The sequence below is a fragment of the Cyclopterus lumpus genome, chromosome 5 (assembly GCF_009769545.1).
Source record: "Cyclopterus lumpus isolate fCycLum1 chromosome 5, fCycLum1.pri, whole genome shotgun sequence".
Classification (NCBI taxonomy): Eukaryota; Metazoa; Chordata; class Actinopteri; order Perciformes; family Cyclopteridae; genus Cyclopterus; species Cyclopterus lumpus.
The window spans coordinates 22,469,748-22,493,014 of NC_046970.1; the positions used below are offsets into that span (position 1 = coordinate 22,469,748).

Here is a 23,267-nt window from a genome sequence, read left to right on the forward strand (position 1 = left end):
TTTTTTTGCTTCAGGCTCATTAAAAACAGAAACTCTTTCCCAGCATTTAAATCGAGGGTATTAGAATAAACCTGCAACCTGCAGCTCACTGATGAACTTCCACACAAAAATAGAACTGGTTCCAAAAGGTTTGCTTTGAGACATGCTGGTGAAAATGTTTCAGCCAATTACTGCTGACGCGACACTCCGACTCGCCTCGTGAGGGAAGTGAAAGTGAAAGCGTTCGATGTGGTGCCTGTTCTGGCAAAACGAAAAGCGATACAGAAGATGCGCCTGGAAATCGTTGTTAGGCAACGTCAAGCCTCCGCCAACATTTGAACATAAAACGATGCGTTAAAAACAGCTGTGGTTAGACTATTAGACTTGTGGGTGTGTTTTAAAGAAAGAGGGGAGATGTTGGTCCAGACCTGGCCCTGGTTTGGTGTCTGAAGCCCCAGTGGTCGACGGCTGCTGTGGCTGCTGTTGGGGCTGCAGCGGCTCCAACGCGTAACCTCCAGGATGGGCCTGCTGCTGCTGAGGATGGGCCTGCTGCTGCTGAGGATGGGCCTGCTGCTGCTGAGGATGGGCCTGCTGCTGCTGCTGCTCTGGAGTCTGGCTGCTGCTCGGCCGCTGCTGTGTTTTGAGGTAGAAAATGTGAGGATAATGAGGGTGCGGCCATAAAAACTAGCAACACAGAAGAACCAGAGACGGGCACAGAACACGCACACAAAAGCAATAAACAAACAAGCCCAAATGTTGGATTAAGCAGAAATAAGGAGTCCGATGGGGTGTGGTTAGGTCAGGGGGACAGCGATGGCAGACGAGACAGAAAATGAAGATCGATGTAGGGAGGAATGGCAGGAGGAGGAGAACGGCTCAGAACAATGCAGAGAGAAGGACAGAGAGAAATGAATCAAAAGGGGGCACAAAAAGACAGAAAGAGAGGAAAGACTGTTAACAGGCAGGAAGAAGTCACAGAGTCTTTCTTCAGAATACAGGAAAGATGGGGTTTTTTGGGGGCTTGGCACATTTCACATAAAATGTGCCAATGGCGTTCTTACAACGGTTTCTAATTAAGAAACAGGCCGGATAGATAACAAAATCTGAGTGGATTGTGTAGGAGGAGCAGCAGAATATACACATGGGAGTTCCTCATCTAACAGTAATGGAAAAGAAGCAGGTGTAAGAATAAAACTTCTGTTAATAAGATTGTCATGAGGAGAATAATAAATGTCATGATACCCACCTGCGTGTCTAAATATAAAAGTCGCATGTGATATTAATGCGATAACTCGTTTTTTATTATTATACTCGAGGCTTCTTTGACCTAAATAGTCCCAGGAATGTATGACTGCCACATTTTTTAAAACAATTTACTAGTGTGCTGAGGCATGTTCTGGACAGAAAGCCATCATGAATTCCTTATGAATTTCCAAAGACACAGAAGCCGTGTCCCGCCTGTCTCTCTCACACACACACACACACACACGGCGGAGAGCAGGAAAAGGATCGGGGGCGCCGAGCCCACGGTCTGACCGGCGGCTCCCAATGCTGTTCCACCGCGGGTGTCAGGGGGGGTCATACCTGTGGGGGTGTCGGGGTGGAGGAAGGGCGGCCGACAGGAGGCGTTGAATTCCTGCTCCCTGAACCTCCTGCCATGATCTCCTCTGTGATGTCCCTGCCGCCCTGATTGGGGTCACGGATACGGATCTGGGAGGACAATGGCACAAAAAGAAACCACAGACCTCACTAAAGCGCCCGAGTCTTGGCGCGACCGTGCCTCACGCATCTTTTCAAAAATGATTTTCTCAAATATTTGAAAACAAGAGAACATGTATTCTGTTAGTTTGGACACAAAGAGCGACCGGAGTAACTGAGCAAACGGCCGGTGATAAAGATTGAAATCTTCAGAGCAGCTACTCTATGAACATCAAGGGGAGATCGTTTTTTGTTTTTGTCACCCTTCTGTTTCCGAGATAAAAACTGCGAAGCTAAACTTTTGAGCCAATATGGATGAGAAGTCATACATAAAAAAAAAAGAGGACATTTGAACATCTACATTTATGTTCAAGTGATAGAAAGCTCCAGAACAACTGCTAAATGGACCTTTAAAAAAAGGGACAGTTTGGAGTTGTATGAGGTACATATCCATAGACGGTGTTTCTGCCACAGAAGATGGCAGTCGGACCGACCCTAGTTTGGAGAAACAGACACTCGGTATAGTAATGCACATGCCGTGGGGCAGAAGCGAAACACGTCTCAGCTACCTAATAAAAAGACAGCCCTTTCCAACGCGGAGCGGCAGCCGTTATCTAAGCTCTCTCTTCAAGGCCACAGGACACCTTTGACAAAAACAGTCATTTTACCTGGCAGAACACAGCCGTTGCTGGTCTACTGCGACATTGATTGGTAAGTGGTGGAAGTTGTGTTATTTTGTGCCGTTTCTGAATGCGAATGAACCCTTTAGAAATTAAATACCAAACAATTTAACTTAAATCGATCGCAGCAAAGGAAGACCAACGACTTCCGTGATCTGAGAAGTGAAAAAAATACTGCTTTGGCCAATGAGGTGGCTCGGCTGTCACCTGGAAAAGGGTAAATATTCTAAATGTAGCATACTGATATAGATTATTTTAGGTGGGCCTTTCTTTTGAGTTGATGCCCCCATTCACAGCAGTACATTACTGTGCTGCCGTGAACAATACTCCTGCCTGCTTCTCCAAACTGAGGGCATCCCGACCACCATCCATTGCATCTCACACAACCCCCCCTTTAAAAACATCCCAAACTAAAAAATAAAAAATATATATATTTAAATTATTTAGCAAGCTTCCATGAGAGCAAGATATTTTTAAACTTGACAAAAAGCAAGATGGCTGAAGGGTTCAGTGTCAAATCATTTTCTATGCCAAACGCAGGAACTACTAAGAAACTCACTGTTTTCTTCTCACGCTTGGCTGGTGGAGGTTGCTGTGGTGTAGGCACTATGATGGGGGGTGAGGGGGGATACACAGTCTGTGCTGGGTAGTAGGGTGGACCAGCTGTGGGGACGGGAGCGGGGACCGAGGGTGAGACAGGCGGGTGGTACCTGAGGGGATCTGGAGGAATTCGCGAGGACAAAAAAAAAAGTGGGAAAACAGGAATTTGTTCAACATCGTCACACAGAAGGCGGATTTGGTTGTGTGTAATCGTGGTGAAATTGGACTTGATGAGCGTCCTTGTTGTATTAATGACTCACGATATGGGGCAGGGTACTCCCCTGGACCTGGACCAGGATAGAAGGTGCCGGTCCCTGGAGGCTGTACAGAATACTGCTGAGGAGGTCCCACGTAGGGCGTACTGTGGCGATACTGCAAGTAAAGAGGACAGAGAGATGCTCAACACATCACCATAAACTGTACAAAACTTCCTTTTTAAAAAAAAAACTTTTTCAGTGGCGATAATTTTATTTGAACGTTCAGATTTAATTTTAAAAAAGGGAATTTAATTTTGGATAAGCCCTCTGTCAGATTCTGCCGTGAGCGGTGTTGTGAACTGTATTTAAATCTAATCAGAACCAGCTGCAACCAGAGTATAATACTCTGGAGTCAACAGCACAACAACAACATAAATGGCAGGTAAAAAAATATCTTTGCATAATTCCTGCCTGAGACGAAAGGAAATGCTAATGTTTAGAATCAGTGTGTGTTATGATGAAGTGTACAGAGAGAACGCTCTTATATATATCTAATGTGCAGACATAACTTTAGCTGAAATCGAGACATGGACAGGTGTGGAGCCATGCAAACTAGAGCCTGAAACAACAAAAAGAGGGGTATTTCCAAAAACTATTTCTTTAATATCCCATATCAAAGAAATAGTTCTACATTTTGGGAAATACCCCTTTTTTCTTTTTCTTGCCAAGAGTTGAGAAGAGACGAGAAGCTCGATCCTACTCTCACACCCGTCTGGTAATGTAAGGCTACAGCCAGCAGCTAGTTAGCTTAGCACAAAATCTGGAAACGGAGATCACGCAGACACGCGAGTGAGTGTCGTCATTGCTAAAGGCCCAGCTCACCTGTGGGATGTAGTACTGTGCAGCCTGTGGGGAAGGGAACGGCATGGGCGCCATGGCCATCATGATTGGTTGGTTGGTGGGGTAGACAGCCGCCGTGGGATTCTGTGAGCCGGGCCGTATGGAGGGCGTGTTCGTAGGGATGGTGGGCCTCGCGGTCTGCATCTGAGTCCTCTGGAAAAACTGGAGGGGCAACATGCGAGAGAAACGCAGACAAAAAAATATATAAATAAAATAAATACATTAAGCGCCATCCCAGAGGCAGCGGTCTCATTTCCAACATGCTGCCACGCTTTACATCTAAAAAGATACAAACAGGAAGAACAGCTTTTCAGACGTCTTCACCATTTGGCCTGCACATTTCTCACAGTGGGAGAGGTTTGATTTTTATCAGCGGCTTTAAAAAAAGAAAAGAGGCTCTCATTCAGACTGAGGGATGAAAATGATTTTTGCAGGCATACTTTTATATTACCATTTAATGCCTCTATAATCAACCCGCACACAAATTGCTATATTATTACTTTATCTTATATGTACCTGGCAAGCAATATTATATGAAATCAGAGGAATTGCATCCGCAAAGGAAGGGAGTAGTCTTGAAGATTTCCTCCGACAATCATCTTATCAATTAAACAGAAGCATGATTAATTCATATGGAGATAGAATTTAGTAAAAAAAAAAAGGAAGAGCCACGGCAAATTACTGTCACAGGACTGCGGAGTGAAATGTCTTAATTCTTTTAAACATTCACAATACTCCTCGTGTTAATTACGAAGGTAATTATGATTTGATATTATCAATATTATTACTGATGATGGTGTCAGATGTTTCACTAATTGAATGGAGTCCGGCTGTTTGTTTTTCTGGCAACTTAGTTCAGTACCACAAAGACTGAACAACCAAATATATCCACTTATCAAAAGCAGATTTCTCTAAACTTTGTGTATTTGTTTTGTGATAAATCTCTCATTCAAGTATGTATTTCCCTTAAAATCAGGATTTGATTACTATTCATGCCAGTTTTCATTGACGCCGGTGTGGTTTAGACGTTTCCTTTCACTGAATGAAACCTGATGCCGTTTGCTGCAGACAGACGTGGAAGGAGATAAACCCAAATACTGGGTTTTACACAGAGATTTCACACACACACACACACACACACACACACACACACACACACACACACACACACACACACACACACACACACACACACACACACACACACACACACACACACACACACACACACACACACACACACACACACACACACACACACACACACACACACACACACACACACACACACACACACACACACACACACACACACACACACACACACACACACACACACACACACACGGCTTAAGGTAGAGTTTTTCCCTAGGGGTCTTTTTTTTCTTCCTCCTATGGTTGGATAAGCAACAGAAGGACTTCACCAGACCTTATTGGCAGTAACCGGCCTGAATGCGGAAAACTTTTTTTTTTTAAAAAGGGGAATAGCTGGTGTACATTGTTTTACTTTTTAACTTTTGTTTTGTTTTTATTCTCGCAAAGTCTTTTCTAAACTGTAAACGAGCTGCACCAGAATCCACAGCTGTAGAAAATGAGAAAAAAATTAATAAATGAGAGTTTTTTTTTTTAAACTCTTGGAAAGCTGAATGGCTTCAAATACCTCTTTTTGTGCCTGAGCGGCTTTGGCCAACTTTGCCTTTTTTTCTCTCATGAGTCACACAGCACAGAAAACTTGTTTTAAAAATATGCTTGTAAAGACTGCTGCTACAGCGGTTTCTACACGGGCACGTCACAATGAGTTAAAATGTTTAATATCGGACGGGTCCGAAGAGGGACCACTACCAACAGCTGGTGACTGACGTCCAAACAACCGGGGCTCGAGCTGGGAATACCCAACCACGGTTAGATTGTGTTCCAGCGAAGGAGAGCCGAATAAACAATGCTGCGAGACGGTCTAAAAATACACGGGAGGGAAATCACCTTTGACATAATAAATCAGGTGCAATGGCTTTATTGTAAATAGCCCTGTGGAAATCTGGGAGACGACCAGGAAACTGTTCATTACCAGCTTACCCCCAAAGACCGTCTGAGTAAAATCGCTGGCAGAGCAACAAAAAAAAAAAAAAGATAATAAAAGTTGACCGGCAAAACCTTTCTTTTTTTTTTTTTTTTTTACACCGTCAACACAAAAAGTGCTTTGTAATTTAAAAGCTTCGCTGAACCAATAAGTCCAACGGGCATCTAGAAAACAACAATAAGAACAACATTTCCAACAGGTAACGGGACTTATCGCATGGATATAATAAAAAAGGAAAATACATGCATCTCAGGGAACAATTAAAAAGGAGACTCTTTCGTTCCGCATGCTGTTCAATAAATTGTGCAAGCTAATTAAAAGATGAATAATGAATGGCGCAAAGAAACTACAGTGAAAAGTGAAGTAATGGTCCTCTACGGGATGAAAGACGGAGGGAAATAAATGATGATAAAAAGGCCTCTACTAAGCATTCGGTGCGGGGGGGGGGGGGGGGGGGGGGGGGGGGGGGGGGGCAAGGGGTAAGAGTTAGGAGGGACTGATCCTCGTCATGCCATGCAGGTCTGCGGAGAGACTTTTGAAACAGAGGTTAATGTTACCTGGATGGGCCTGAATCCTCCCTTGAGTATTGAAAGCAGGGAAAGAGAGAAAAAGCCAAATGGGAGACTGTACTGGTGAGACTCAATACAACAAAAACAAAAACAAGCAGGCAATCATTCACCCACACACACACACACACACACATCAAGGCATGAAAACCACCCAATTATCTCCCTCCACCCGAAACCGCAACTCATCCCGAGCCACTTTGATTGGCGAAAAAATGTTTTAAAAAAAACTGGTACAATGGAATGAGGGAGTTGGTTTATCTTTTGAGAGGGTGGTGGAGTGGGGAAAACAAGCGTATACGCCGCATTCGACTTGTGCATCGCCACGACGTCACCGATGGACCGGGGGCCATGCATGCATCCATCTGATGGAGCGGACAGAAGTCACCTCACTGCCCCGGTAGTCCGGCTAGCTCAACTATGTGACATTTCCACCTATCACTCAAAAGCAGCCACTCCCTTAATTATGTATACATTTAAGCCTTATTATTTAAATGGCTTGAGTTATATACAAATTAAATCCCTGTGTAGTTGTCATAAAAAGGGTAATCTTACCCACCTTATTTTGTACCAGGCTGTAAACATGTTTATTCCCGATCTAAAATTGGGCGTTTTAACCCGGGGCGTCTATGCAGATTGACTCCATAGAGTCTATGGAGCCAGACTCAAGTGGCCATTTCAGGAACTGCAGTTGTTGGCAATTCTGCGTTGGGTTTCATTTCTCAGCAGCAGAGGTTGCCGCTTGCTCGAGGCCAACCAAGAGGAAACAAGAGTTATTTACACTCTGTTGGTTTTAGTGTAATTTCCCCTCGCTTTGACCTTCTGGTTCACACACAAACACAAACGCTGCGTTTGAAAGATCCCCAAAAAGGGGGTTGAGGAGAGAAAAAAGAAAAAGAAAAAAAAGATTAAGATAAGGATGATGCTTGCGTTAAGATGGATTTACGTTTTGGCCAAATGAATACATTTTCTGATCTCCGTAGTACCCTTTACTGTGCATCGAGTGTGTTTCAGGGGGGGAGTGGGGGGGGGGACAATGGCTGTTTTCACCATGGATATAAAAGACCACTGTTCGGCTTCATCTGCTTTCCGACTCCACTTCCGTGGTGGCACAAGAGATCCCAGCGCCAGTTTGTGACAGCCAGAGAATGCACTTGTATATGTATGTATGTGTGTGTGTGTGTGTGTGTGTGTACCCCCCCCACCCCACCACACACACACACACACACACAAACACAAACAAGCACATCCGACACCACACTATTAATAGTCCGCTAACACATTTTTGTCCACACGGAAGCAAATCCAGAAGGTGAGGATGTCGGACAACAGTTTAGAGGGGGTACACCTGGGGTGTGAATAACACAATCAATCACAAAGAGCGGGGGCCGCTGCGGGAATCATTGCAACAAACAGAAAAAGAAAAAGGAAGTCACACGGGTTGAATGTCAGCACTCAGACACGTCTAAGGCTCTCAGCGTCCACAAGGTAACACACAAACGGCTCCACGGGGGGGGGGGCTCATTCACATGCCCTTCTTAATTTAATGACATTGGCCCACAAAGTGCCAGCAGAGCACCCACAGTGTAATTTACACAACTGTCTCACACACACAGAGGGCCGGTCCACACTGCTGTCCGTGACTCTTTGTTTGACGACGGTCTACTTCGACCACTCGGCCTGGCACGTGAAATACTAAACTCCAGCCGATCTGGATCAAAACATTCACAAGACCCCCCGATCGACTCCCGATTGTGGTCATTTCCAGGGGGTGAAGTGTTTCTTTAAGACTATGTATAAAAGCCTCGTTTGTGATGAAATCTAGACCCGCACAATTCTCACCCAAACACAATAAAAACAGCCAACTTAATTACAGGACCGTGGTTTAATTACTGGAAACAAATGAGACCATGGCCTCACGAGGAAACCACAAGCACTGAAATAACAATGTCTCTATTCCTGTTTTCTGGAATGTAGAAATCGGCAATAGAGCCAAATAGCCTTGAACACTCCTCTTGATTGCAATAACGTCTCTATTACGCTTTTTAATAATGCCCTAGAAACATAGGAATGTGAACTTTCCACGATCAAAACACTTGAAAAGGACAAGTGATGTGGTGAAAGCCCCTCAGGAGGGCAACATCTGACATTCACCCCCCCCCCCTGATATCCTGTTTGAAGAGACCACATCGCATTAATGGAAACGCATGCCATGTTAATGCTGCATGAAGTGCCCTGCAGTGTGTCCAGCACAGTGTGTGTGTGTGTGTGTGTGTGTGTGTGTGTGTGTGTGTGTGTGTGTGTGTGTGCGCTACATGCAGTCGGAAGTGAGCACATTCAGACTGGCTGTTTATCCTGCTAAGTGACCTCGTTTCTTCCTCTAATGTAGCTCTCTTAAATTTCCCGTCACTTTTCCATTTTCATGCTTCTTCCAGAAGCAAAACTCAGGACACACTGGGGCAAAGTTCAAACATATTATGAACGGCTTTGCCTCTGCGTTTCCTCTTGGGTGAAACATAATGAACATCAAGATAAGTTAATGCTCGGAATAATAAATGAACTGGAAGGAGAATCACACAATCATTAATATCCCGAGCAGAAAACTAAGAGAATCCACAAGCTTTATTAAATCTTAACCCAATGAAGGACTATTAGATACCAATTCAAGTCTAGGAATGAACTCGGATCAATCTAACCGGTAAAAATAAACATGAATAGTGCAAGAGCAGACCCGTCAGGAAACCGCTCCGTGCACCTGGCTGGATATCTCGATTACTCAGAATAACCCCATGAGAATGAAAAACTCTTTAACTCCATCCAAGACACTTGAAGGCTTTTCAAAATCAGAGACTTTTTTTTATTTTTTTTTTTTAAAAGGAACAGCAGACGTCCCACAAAACAGCCTTTGGGCCAGCAGGTACCAGCAAAAAATAAACTGCTTTGATGATGATGACGCAAGAGAGGGAGCAGGAGGGGCGTTCAGCGGGGGTAAATTACCTGATGGTGGGTTGGTCGAGGGCCCGTAGCAAACTGGCGGGGGAGGGAGGAGAGGTCCAGCAAGGAGATTGAAGCAGTGATGGCAAAGCAGGGGGTGGGGGGTGGGGGGGAGCATAAGAGAGACACAGAGATAAGATGAGGGATGAGGGCAGATGTTTGAAAATATAGTACAAAACCTACAGCGTAACAAAGCTTTTGAGGACACACGGTGCAGCTGCCAGGTGCGCGTGTGCTTTAAAATCGACCACTTACTTCTAAATTGTCAAACATTTATATTTATTTGTAATGCTGGTAACGCGTACCGTAGTGGGGATCACATTAATTTCCCCGAATTCTTTTGTGGCAAACCTGTAACTGTAACCACACAGAAAACACTGACTGAGGCCTGACAGCCTTGCTCTGCTGATGGGGGCTGGGCAGGAGCCAGGCAAGATTAATACATAATGCTTACTGTGCGTGTGTGTGTGTGTGTGTGTGTGTATGTGTGTGTGTGTGTGTGTGCGTGTGTGTGTGTGCAGAGAATGCTGGCAAAGTAAATGTAATATTTGGACATTCCTTACACGGCCCGTTGTGGGGGGAGATTTTCACAAAGAGCTGTTGCCGATCTTTATGCAGCTTTCTTTAAGCTACACTAAACCAACACTATAAAAAATAAACGGTTAACTTGGAAGACTCGTGTCGCATAAGCCACCCGCACCGTAACAAGCCGATGAGGGCGCTTTAAAAAGAGACCATGATTGAGGCCTCATTAAAAAAAAATGTTTTTAAATGCTTAACTGCTTCACTGCCTTAAGCAGATTGAGATCGGTCCAACATTTTCGGGAGCTCTTTGTGACTTCTCAACACCAGGACCCTCCCATCACCGACAGTCGCAGTAAAACCCACAAACTGTTTGGGGCCCGTAAAAACCTACGACCGGCAGTGGACACTCACCGGGCGACTTTGTGGCTGTGCATTCATTGGCTGTGTCTGGGGAGAATACAGTAGCGGGGCGGAAACAGCATTTTGTCCCGGGTTGTATGGAGACTGTCAAAAGAAGGAAAGACGGACAGAGAAGGAAAGGGTTCATTATATACAGGACAGGAACTGTGCAGAGATCAGTCACTAGGCACTTCATTAAGACATTTCCCAGACCAGCTGTAACCTTAACGATACACCAGCAACACCCAACGCACTTTGGATGTTTGCCCGGAGAAAATCTGTTCGATTGGGACTTGTGTGCTGACCAAAGATAATTGGTACCCTCAAGGACTGCAAATCCTCTATGGCTTTATTCCTCGTCTAGTGTGCGGTGTAGCTGGGCAGAGGTGGGTTTAAGCAGATCTGCTCGCTCCTCTCCCAAAGCTGCTGCTGCTGGTACGCTGGTGATAATTGAAGTTTGCGCTGACGGACTGCGCCTATCTATAGAAGGCTGGTGAGAGACCAGAGCGGCTATAGGGTGAAGCAGTGGGCCAGTGGGCTATCGCTGTAAAGTGGAACTAGATTCCTCGCCAGCATGCTCACATACTTTCAGAGAAGGAGAGTCACGCAGGCGACGTGCCGGTAAGCGGAGAGCAGCGAGGCAAATTCATGGTTAACCTTTTTTTTTTTTTTAAATGTATTTAATAAAGTTTTTTTTTGTGTGGAATCGCTCTTCCATCGGGCCCCCGGCTTATTTCTGTTGTGTTTTGTCCATTGCCCTTTTCACATGATCTCACTGTGGTTATGGACGGAGAAGGGAGTCCCTGAACCCCCCCTCAACCATCTATAATCCCAATTCATTTTAATAAGGTGACCAAAATACAAGCTACATCCCCTTTAATTGCATTCCCAATCCCGATGAATCATTTCCCACTTTGCCTTTAAACTGCAGGCTCACAGAATAATAATAATAATAATAATAATTGCTGCCTCATTAAATCATCATGATTGCGGTTCCTGTGGTGCCGGTTTACCAACGCGCCGGACATAATGTCGCATTCCTCCCACAGTGACGCAACCTTTTGCAGCTGTACGAAGTGGCTGACAAACCACAGAGAAAGTTGGCTTGTACATCAAAACATTACGGGCGGTCACGGCGAGAAGGTTCTGCGTTTAGGAGACGCTCGCTCGTCTACAGGGCGGGCACCAGTGCTCACAAACAATGCTATCATGCACACATGGATTGGTTTAAAAGAAAGAACAGGAAATGAATAGATGTCAAATAAATATGACGACTTCAGTCGAAAGGTTTATCTTGTGCTTAGCAAAATTATTCTTTTGGCATTTTGAAAACAGAATGTTCACAAATGCTGGTAAAAAAATAAATAAAAAATTAACTCGCAGACAAATGGACGGATCAAACATGGAGATGCAGAGAGGCTGACGGCGGATGAACTCACCCCGATGCCTGCCTCCCAGCCCTTAGGGTAGCGATATGGGGGAAGCTGTGGGTAGTGATACCTGAGAGAGCGCTGGGGAGTGGGCGTGACCGCGGGTGGCGTGCCCACCAAGCTGGGGTGTCCCTTTGTGATGTCATGAGCAGTGTACTGAGGGCCAGCATGCCTGGGTACCTGCATAAAAACAGGAAGGTTAAGACACAAAGCAAGACATTATGTCAGACTGACACACACACACACACAGGATAGTGTAGAGGAGGAACAGAAGAGGCAGAATTCCACAGGTCATTAGTCCTCCCTCCTGCCGAGGAATGTAAATTAAGCTACAAGCTCAAGGATTAGCCTCGGTGCATGTGTGCAGAGGTGAAGACCTGTGCTGTGGATGGGTGTTGACGCCTGCAGGGGTTGGCTAACAAGACCGGCTCTGGCCTCTGCTGCAGCCTGCCGTGCCCAACTCGACTGGGCAGGGACGTCTCGGCCCAGTATGGCAAAACTGGGTCGAGTAATCACGTTACAACCCCACTCATCTGTGATGAATGGACCGCATCTGATACAACGGATACAAGCGAGTCACGCCGAACAATCCTCGTCAATATGGGCCAGCGGAAAAAAAAAAGGGCCTCGGGTTAGGCACGAGGCGAGTGAGCAGTATCAGGGGGAGAGGAGATTGGAAATGGGCCTCGGCTGCTGCTGCTGCTGCGGCAGCTGTGGGCTGGCACAACTGCAGGTGCTGCTTGTTGCAGCAGCAGCAGCAAGCCAGACACACCAGGGAATGAGATACTGCAGAAATGAGCAGGAGGCACTGAGACTGAGACGGACTAGAGAGCTGGGCGACCCACCTTCTTTTTTTCCCCCTTCCCTCATCCCTACACACCCTTGCCGTGAAAGCTTTTACAGCCTCATCATTACATTATATTCAAATCCACAGCTACAGGCGATTTTCTGCACAGCTTCTATATAGTACCAATCCCCCTATTGTTTCTTTCCATCTTCTATGTATGGCCCACTTCCCTTAGATGACCTGGGATAAAGCAAATAATCTAGCCGCTGTTGCCAAGGGAGGAGCCTGCTCTGCTCCAGGCGAGTGACTGATTCTGAGGACATACAGAGTGATGGAATGGGGGAGGGGAGACTAAGCGGCTGTATAGAAGCTGTACATGAGGGGCAGGGGGGGGAAAAAGAAATAGTGTGTACAAGCCCTGCATCCACTGCAGAGAACAACCGTTTCATGCCACGGTTCATTTCCACCAGTGTCATCATTGTTGCAGCCTAATGCGTTAAAACGAACTTCCAGAGCTAGAAAATCTCATGTTGCAGTGGATAAATAAGCTTGCAGCTGAACAGCCTGTCTTCAAATATGTATGTATGCATGTACATATATATATATATATATATATATATATATATATATATATATATAAAGAAAACCTGAATAACATCATTGAGGTGTCAAATAATCTAAGTGAATATATTCTACGGTATACCATGTTAGAGAGAAGCAACATACGACCACTTAAAACGCTGAGAAAGCCTCAGCGATTGTATCCATCGTGTCAGCTCAGTTCATTTTGCGTGAAAATCAATACAATGTGAATTGAAGAGGGAAATCAATAGTCCCATCTTCTAATTCCTGCACTGAACATTTAATAGTGGGCATAGCCACTAATCAGCATCTTACAATGCCCCTCTAACAAATCACTGCCTTCCAGATAATTGCACATTTGGCTTATCGGAGGAGGAGAAGACGAGGACGGTGCAGCGAGCAGCAGAGCTCGGCATGGACGGTTGTACGGGATGATGCGCGCTTACAGATGGGGACTGTCGTGCCTTCAAAAGGAAGGGAGGGTGTCATTACGGTTTGTGTTTGTCTTTGAAGAGACACAGTAGGCGTGGCTGGTCTCTTGACTACACAATACATGGCTCAGAGTTCAGCCGAGGACAGCAGAGAAAACTCAATTTGGGATTTGTTTTTCCATTCCCGCGACCAAATCAAATAGTCTTTCTGAACTTCCTTGACACTAAATTGTGTGCACATCACCACGACAAGTATCTGACAAACAGGACATTTTAATTAACACTGAATGGCAAAAATCCCCTGAGGTGAAAAAGTTCAACAGCAGTCAGAACACAACGCTACGTCATAAAAAGGACGCCGCCTTCTTTACGTAATAATAAAAACAAACACACACACACACACACGATCACAGTGTATTTGTTTACATTGCATACAGCAGTTCATCAGCACTTGAAGGGGTTTGCACTTGAAAAACGAATGCAATGACTCCTACCTTCATAAAGGTTACAATGTTCTTAGGAGGAAACTGGTGCGTTTCTCCTGCACTGAACTTCAGTTGGGCGCTCTGCCTCAAAAAAACAGCAATGTCTGTGGCACTCTGTGGGGAGATTAAAAAAAAAAAACAGCAAAAAGAATCACCTCATATGTTGATATTTTGGGCGGTGGCATCAGAGCATGATGATAATGGTGGTAATGGTCTGTGAGAGGAGTTTCTAATATTGTGTCCATGTGTATGTAAATGAGGGTGGACCCATGAAGTTGAATCAACGCCGCTATTAAACAGTTCAAGCAAAGACTAAACATTGCAACTGTTATGAAGGTGTTGCATTAAGACTACAGTAGCTTAAGCCAGGTCAGGTGTACCTAATAATCTGGCAACCCGGTGTACGTTTTCTTTTTACAGTCGTGAATAAAGTGTTTTGCAAATTACATACAGTGTTTGTTCTTTTTAGATATATACGGTGTGTGTGCATTCTGCATCTGGAGTGTGTATTTTCTGCACATGCACTGCAGCGTACAGGTGTGCAGTGACTCACGCTGTAGACTGCAGCGACTCCAGGCTGTGTGGGGAAGATCCGGTCGTCCAGTGTTGGCTGAATCCGTGGGATTCTGGAGAGAGGGTGCGTTAGGGAAAACTCAAAAGACAGCTGGGGACCAAAAAAAAAAACATTTTCACGCCGGGGTTATAGCTGCTCATCAGGTAACATTCCCGTCATGTTTTATGCAACGCAAATTACAGAGAAAAGACATTCTTAATTGAATGTCAAGCATTTAAATTCTATTGCTGACTTAAACCACATGTAGAGACTTGATCTATGACGTGTCGAAGTTCCCCGTTCAGCAAACACTTTACTCCCTTCCACACTTCTATGTATCTATTCAGATCCAAAGAGCTTTCCTGAAACCCGTAATAGCTCTGTAGTTTGATTTCAAGGATCCCCCCCCCCAACCACCCCGCCCCAAAATGCCCCATCTCTGAGAGTACACTGTGTACCTTTAACATTTTGCAAGAGTTAAAGGGAAAATCTGAAATGGATTTCTGGACCACTTCGGGTGCAAGGGGACAGCCAGAGCAGCAGATTAAGACAAGCGCAAAAGGAATAGCCACATCTCCGTACTTCATTCATAATCTATTATTATTACTTATGCTAAAGAAGGTAGAAATACAATGTCACAACACTTGGAAAAACCTATAACACTGCAGGCATTATTAATGCGTTTGGCTCCATTTGAACAGAAACCAGACCAGAAAAGAGGCTTCTGAAAACATGAATTAACGAGACTCACGAGACATCACTTCGACGTTGGAGGAGACAGACGAGGGAATGTGTACGAGCCACATGGAGGGGAAGCCCTGTGGTTAGTAACCTGCTCAGTCAGTTGTCTGTGACGGACACAAACGGTCACATGGTTTAAGGGAAACCGAATGTCTGGCTTTCTTCCTTTCACACAAATCCGGCCTCCCTTATTCCCCACCTCCGAGGGAGGGCTTATGTTAGAGAAGAAGTAGGATGTCAATGGGTTGTCCGACCATGACGTATATCAAAAAAAGTGTTGTTCAGAACAGCTGCAGTCAAAGGTGGGATGAAAAAGCCAGCTGTGAGAGCGAAAGGGGGGGTGGGGGGATATCAGCGCAGGTGTTCAGAGAGTCACTCCAGGAAAACGTTCATGGTGTTGCATACGGTTTTCCACCGATTGCCCCAAATAGAAAAAGAGAGCCGAGGGAGAATTTTAAACCTGGCACCGCACAGCTGGCCAAGCAGGCCGGTGAGTGGGTGGGAATGTCAGAACGTAGGTTTTAGAACGGTTACAGGAATGGTCAAGACGCAGCTCCTCCACTAATGCAACATTGGAAAAGGTGTGGGGAGGAGTGAGCTATCCAACCAGCCGACAAGCCGTTCTGACTGAGCGAACTGGCCCTTTAAGCCAGTTAAGCCCGTCGTCTCTCCTGGCCCCCGGCCAGCATCGCTACTAGTAACCGACAGCACGAGAGGAGAGGGAGGGAGATAACGAGAGGAAAGAGTCGTTTAAAAAAAACAGGGCTGCCACAGCAGGAAGCATCATCGGTTTCATTGCCGGGGAATTTGGAAAAACATCACGCTATCCCCCCCCTCCACCCATCCACACACCCACACACACACACACACACACACACACAGAAATTAGGAGTAATTAGAGGTTCACTCTCTTCACGACTATATTTACAATCTTTATCTTTTGGTTCGATAATAATAGATAATAATAAAAACACTGGAAGTTTACAGTGATTCACAGATTACCTTTCTGATCTGAAAGGCCATTATGTGGTACACCCAGTGCCCCAAAGCACAAAGTAGTAGGTGAGAAAATGAATCGTAATAACCACTTGTGATCACCTCCTGACCCTCAGGGGGGGGGGGGGGGGGGGCGACTGTCTCGGGAACTGTAAACAGAGGGAGGGCAGCGGTGAAAACAAGGGAAAATACTCCAATGTGGGTGGAGGCAGCAGGCAGCACTCTTCTACACGTATCGGGCACAACCATGAAAGTGGCTGACCGCACTAATTAGAAATCTGTCATTATTTTTGATTTACATAAATGTTCTGCTTGAGGGGAGAGGTGCGAGCACAATGTCGACTTAAAGACGTACAACTGGGACACCGCTTCAGGGAATGAGAGCGCCAGCTGGGCTGAGTAATTACCTGCGATATCCAATTGGACAAAATGACACCAATGGTGAGACCGACATCCGACCCTCACTGGCACCGAGGCCAAATGCGGGGATAAGATGAGGGCGGGGATAAGATGAGGGCGGGGATAAGATGAGGGCGGGTTTGAGGGGTGCATCGGTGAACTTCACCCGTAAAAGGACACCAGCTATTCACATTCAGAGTTCATTTGAAGACAACGGACACGTTCACAAACAGCCTCACGTTTCTTAAAAAAGGGTTCTTACCTCCTAAACAAAAAGGAAAGGCTGCCATGTAGTTTATTGTTGACATGGTAAAAATCGTGGGTCTAAAACCAGTCTGCCGTCATTAGCTTACTGTGCAGGCACGAATGTGCTGATTCTGTGTGACGGGGAGAGAAAGGAGGAAACGCAGCCTCACAAATAGCAGGGGTGTGATCCGGGGGATGATACAGCTCAATAAACTGTAATCTGCCATAACTGATTAGGTCAATGAATCACAGCAGCGTATTTAACAACCTCAGCCCCTGAACGCATCACATGAAACATTCAAGAAAAAAAAACCTCTCTGGTCAGAGTGGCGAGCTCTGTATACAAATACCACCTTAAATCAAAACAGTCAGTCATGTTTGCGCTGGCTCATAATAAACACACATGGACACCCGGTGTCACATAAATATGGCAGACTTTTTTTTCTTTAAATACCATGCTTCCTTTGAATGACACCGGTTACCTGGAAACTTCAGTGGAGTGGAAAGGCACAGGAAGTGAGGGGAGACGGCCCAGATGGTGCAGACACAAACCCTCCTTCTCCCTGCTGGCCTCCACACACACACACACACACACACACACAAACACACACACACACAAACACACCTCTAACTGACTGCCTGCTGTTGCTGAGAATGCTCTTTCACTACGGTATGAACGTGCGGTGCTGGGTTCGGGGATTCGACTCCAACAGCCCATATCTTAAGCAGCAATGGTTCCAGATAGATAGAAGACGCAGAAAACAATTACCAAAAAATATCAAATTTCAGGGATGAATAAAGTTGTATTGAATGTTCTTTCACTACTGAACGCGTAAACCCTCGGTAACGTTGCAAATGACTTGTGATAAAGCCAAATATATATTTAAAGCCTGAGACAGCGACACATGGACACAGAGAGGGATCCTCCGATTTATTTATTTTCTAATATTGTCTTGCTGGTGCGTTTCCTCCAAAATGATGGTCTAAAGACCGAACCAGTGGCATCAATATCCTGTGAAACTACATGAGAAAATATTAAGTAGTTTGACAAAATGTGCGACGACTTGTGTTGTTGTTGTTGTTGTTGTTGAAGAATCGTGACACGAGCCGAACCGACCGGGAGAGACAGAATCGCTGAGCAGTCGGAGGAGGCAGCAGCCAGGAATACATATCACCTGCTTACCGCTTTATGTTTTTAAAAACACCAGCAGCATCTGGACTTATCCCCAACAATGAAAAATAAAAAACACCTGCCGGGAGATACAGCGCTAACAAACAGGAACAAATTGCTCGCCAAAAAGATGAGTGTTATGACATTTTTGTTCCTTCTTTTTCTGATTCCGTTTTGCATAAAATGACTTTAACAAACAAAATCTAAAACTAACACCGACAAAGAAAACAGGGAACGTACGGGGCAGCGAGGCAGAGCGTAAATTATCGCTCCCGACACGAATATTAGCACCGTATTGGAAAAATTTGGACGTGGATGTTCTCAACTCGACCTGACAGCGTCGCGGTCTGGCTGGGATGGATCTCCATACACAAGAGCTCACTATAAATACGGAGCATTGCATGAGCAGTTGAAAGCCATGCGAGTATATTCAGAAAGCTGCCGGTTGCATCGGCAATATTGTGTAAATGTCCCTTTGGATAAGGACTCTGGAAGTGTTTTGACAACAGGCCACTCCCTCACTGGAAAGAACAATCCTGCATGCTGGCTCATAACAACTCAGCAGTTTATTTATAACATCCCACAGCGAGTATGCTCGTGAGAATATCTTGTCATGCCGGCGGCGCACACACCTGTCCTAAAACATGGGACTACGGTGCTGTGCGAAGAACATTGAAAAGGTGGAGGTGTCTCACGACTAACCCTGGCTGTGACTGCACGCCGGGCTCACAGTTCACATTGGTACATGCTTTTGTCCAAACAGAAATACTAACGTTGACGACAAAGACATTTTATTTAAAAAAAAATGTTAAAAGAGAGAGAGAGAGAAAAAAGGAGCGAGCCTCTTCAAAGAGAGAAGAAAGCGCTGTACCGTGAAATCTGAGGGGTTGGAGGGGGGTGCCCGTGGAGAGAAGCCCTCGGGTTTTACTCAGCTGGGCCAGCAGTGGGGCGAGGTGAGCTGAGGGGGGGGGGGGGTGGGGGGGGGGGGGGGGGGGGGGGGGGGGGGGGGGGGGGGGGGGGGGGGGGGGGGGGGGGGGGGGGGGGGGGGGGGGGGGGGGAAATTGGGGGAGGGCTGAGGCAGCCTGGGTGACCTGGCCTTTGTTGGCAGATGGTGGGAAGCGCCACCTTGGCCTCTCGCTCTGAATGCTAAGCAGCACTGCCATTGTCTGACAAGTGCAGCAGCAGACGCATGCGCCGGGTGTTTCTCTGGCAACCAGGAACAGAAACAACCCCCCCCCCCCCCCCCCCCCCCCCCCCCCCACCCCCCCCCCGCAGGCCCTGCACACATATGGGCCTCGCCGCCCTGCTTCTCTGGACCTCTGTGCATCTCAGGACTCCACGAACACGCATGCCAACATTCTCCCCGAGTGGGAATCCCCATACAACATGCTCCATCACTCCTGACCTCACAGGTCGAGGGAGAGTGAGGAGAGAGTGAGAGGTCGGACGAGTGGCGACACTCAAGAGGGTCCGTTTTTCAGACAGACATTAAAATCAAATGCAATGCCGTCTAAAATGGGGGGCGGGGGGGGGGGACCTTGGAAAGTGGACAACAATTCAGAACAATTCATATTTTCTTTTTACCATGACCTACTTTACAGATGGTTTTGTAGCGCTAAAAAAAAAATAGTACAGTATAAACATTCAATAGTGTATTTGTATGTAGTTCAAAAGTATTAGAACTTACAAAATGCCCAGACAGTTGAAACAATATTTCTCCCAAACAAAGAAATCTAATATGATTACCTTCATAAACGAATGATTTATTGCACAGCTGACTCATTGGTTTGAATTAAAGGTCCAGCAGCTAAATGAACCTGATAAACTCGCATGGCATCATTGTATTGTATTGTCAAGTATTTGCCTCCAACTCCCACATGGATACAGGTGCGGATGTAATATCATAATACACCTGAAGGCGTAGTGGTTATGTTGGTTTGAATTTAATTGCGTTTATGATATTATCCCCAGCCCTGAATGTATTCTGTGCAACTGCTGTTAAAAAAGCTGGACACACTAATCTCTTCATGCCATTTGTTTTTTTTTTAAACTATACTAACAAGAATTGAAGTAACCAGCTGATTGTGCTATACGGCTGTCTGTCACATATTTGCCCCTGTACATTAATACAGGGACACAGTTACCCTTACATTAGTGGATCAATAGCCACAACTCCATATTGTTGAACAAAATCAGAATAACTGTAGTCAATGTGCAAGCTAAGCAAGAGTGAGCAAAACAAAAAAGGCAAATGAAACTATTAAGCCCAAGAGGTGTAATGTCTCTGAACTTTAAATGAGACATATTTACCATTATTGTTATTATGCATTCCTATCCCTTAAAGAGGTCATCAATTCAGTAAATGCAGAGTGTGCACTTGTGAATTTAACTGGTGGTTTAGTACATTATTAAAAAAAAGCCTGCAGAGTCAATCGAGGACATGGCACAACAAATAAAAAAAAGGGACCATTATCTTCCGTGTCTGCATTGCTCATCGAACTCACGAAACCAACTCACATCACAACACACTGTAAGCAAAAACGGGGTCATGAAGGTTTCCTATGGACACCTGCCACAAACCAGGTCTACTGTCCTGAACAGATGTCAAGGAACACAGGGGCTGCTGTGGGTGTCAGGTTGAGACACAACACCCCCAAAAGCTAAACCACAACAGGAGGTCTCACAAAAGATCTCTCTCTCTCTCTCCCTCTCTCTCCCTCCCTCTCTCTCCCTCTCTCTCTCTCCCAGCCACCATGATGTGAATAAAACAGACGGTGACATAACCACGGTGACTTCATGCCACCAAAAAGGAGCACTGATGGAGCACTGTGTAAACTCAAAAAAAGGTTTAGGTGTGCAAACACACAACTCCGACTAAATGACCTATTTTGTTGTGTCTGGGAGAGCACAGGTTTACCAGCGGATTTATATCAAACCCCCCCCAAAAAAAACGTCATTAGGAGTCAAGAACTGGCGAGTTAATTTACACCTCCTGTTACCCTCCTGCCAGCTCACACACCGGCCCTGGCACCTGCAGGCCTGTCAAGGTGCATAAGCGGCAGCTCTTGTCGAAAGCTGAAGTCATGTGAAATGGAGAAGGGAGGCGCAATTCCCCTAAAAAAAAAACTAAAAAAACGGGCCTCGCACCAGCTAACACACGCCTCCCCCCCCCCTCCACTCCACTCCACAAACCGCGGGTCGGCACCCCTGAAATGGAGGAAGCCGTATCCCGCTCCGCGACGTCGCACTGCACCGGCTCGTGCGCACGTCGCTGGCCTTTAGAGGCGACCGTTAATTTAGCTCGCTGCCACGGCAACCCACGCTAGCCAACAACGGTGCAACTGAACAAAGCCGGTAACCGGTGTCGAAAAAGCCCCCGATAGACCTCCTCCTCCTCCTCCCCCCCACCACCACCGTCCTCGACATGGAAAAAATATATAACGGCACCTCGTCTGTGTTGCACTATTTTCCAAACGACAGTTATAATGAAATCACAAATGCAACAGGAATGATACGTAGAGAAGTAGAAATAACCAACTGACATTTATGTTAGCTTGGACAACCGGCTTGATGAGCTAACGTTAGCATGCTTAGCTAGCTGATTGTCCCCTCCCCTCCCGGCTCCCTCCAAACGAAACCATCCCCCCCCCCTCACCCCCCTACATCAAACCTCTTCTATCTATCGCTATTAAAACAACAGTGTGTGCTGCTGTCTTACATGGGGGGGGGGTGAAATGCATAACAAACAAAGCAACAACAAAAAAAAAATCACAAACAATTCTCCATGTTTACCCAAGTGAAAAAGGATACTGAGGCGGCGGCAGAGCGCCGGGCTGAGGAGCGGTCGGGGCTCCCGGCGGCAGAGACACGGAGGTCAGGGTAGCCCGCAGTTGGCTCGACGGAGAGGGGCCACTTCCAGGTCCGCTAACTGCGACAGCGGCGGGTTTGGGGACCACTTTCGGTGGCAAACTCATTGCAAAAAACCCACAAAAAAAATCTACAAATAAAAAAAAAAAATACCGTAATAAATACTGATGCAAACGAACGCCTAGCTCGCATGCATGAGGCGAGCGTAGCAGATTCTTGAAGCAGGCCCCAAATCCCTTTAACGAACCGGGATAACGACGCTGGAATAGCAACACAAAACGTCTTTTTTTTTTTTTTTCATGGAAAGTCGCTGCTCGGATCAGCGGTGCTATTCATGGGGGACGGTGGGAGGTTTAGCCTCCCTCGTCCGTCCGGAACCTCCGCGGATCCGGCTCGGTTTTTCCCGTTTCTTTCAAAAAATAAATAGTCGCCGCGATCTTCAATCCACCCGCCTCGGTAATCTACCTTTTCTTCTCGGCGCGTTTGGTTTCTATCATTTTTTTTCTCACAGAGATGAGAGACTTCGCCAACATGGCGTTGCGGCCGCTTCCAGCAGTCCGGGCAGGACAGATGATTCGGCAGTTCTCGGCAACATACGGATACGCTCGGCTAATCAACGAACCGACGATCCGTGCCGACAATCAGATCCACAAACCCTGCGTGGTTCACGTGCCCCATAATGTTTCCGAAATATGTTTCTTTTTTTTAAATGTTTTTTATATTATTCATTTTGTTCCCCCCCCCTTTTTTTTGTATTTCGTGATAACCAAGTCCTTAATTTAGTTAAAGAGATTAAAATAAAGTGGCATTGGCAATTCTTAAACACATTTGAGGAGTAACATTCAAACAAAATATATTTTAATCACATCAATGTTGCATACATGTTTATAGTAATTTGAGTCTTTACACGGCCAAAAATCCTTCACACCATATTTTTTTCAGTATAATCTATGGTCGTAATACT

At 45.8% G+C, this 23,267-nt stretch overlaps 1 protein-coding gene across 3 annotated transcripts in view; it reads right to left on the reverse strand.

Annotated features, from left to right (window-relative positions):
• Positions 1-22,876, reverse strand: part of eif4g3a (eukaryotic translation initiation factor 4 gamma, 3a) — a 40,819-nt gene extending 17,943 nt beyond the window's left edge. Inside the window, exons 1-11 of one of the 3 annotated variants that reach the window (XM_034532826.1) lie at positions 22,247-22,876; positions 14,884-14,956; positions 14,340-14,444; positions 12,055-12,225; positions 10,628-10,720; positions 9,695-9,727; positions 4,037-4,216; positions 3,218-3,329; positions 2,917-3,077; positions 1,564-1,689; positions 408-612 (exon numbers count right to left, since the gene is read on the reverse strand). In XM_034532826.1, the coding sequence (XP_034388717.1) occupies positions 408-612; positions 1,564-1,689; positions 2,917-3,077; positions 3,218-3,329; positions 4,037-4,216; positions 9,695-9,727; positions 10,628-10,720; positions 12,055-12,225; positions 14,340-14,444; positions 14,884-14,956; positions 22,247-22,410 (1,423 nt within the window). In that variant the 5' untranslated portion in view covers positions 22,411-22,876. Of the gene's footprint in view, positions 1-407; positions 613-1,563; positions 1,699-2,916; positions 3,078-3,217; positions 3,330-4,036; positions 4,217-9,694; positions 9,728-10,627; positions 10,721-12,054; positions 12,226-14,339; positions 14,445-14,883; positions 14,957-22,246 lie in introns of all 3 variants that reach the window. The other 2 variants (XM_034532825.1, XM_034532827.1) reach the window with 2 other exon arrangements.
• Positions 22,877-23,267: the final 391 nt, after the last annotated feature.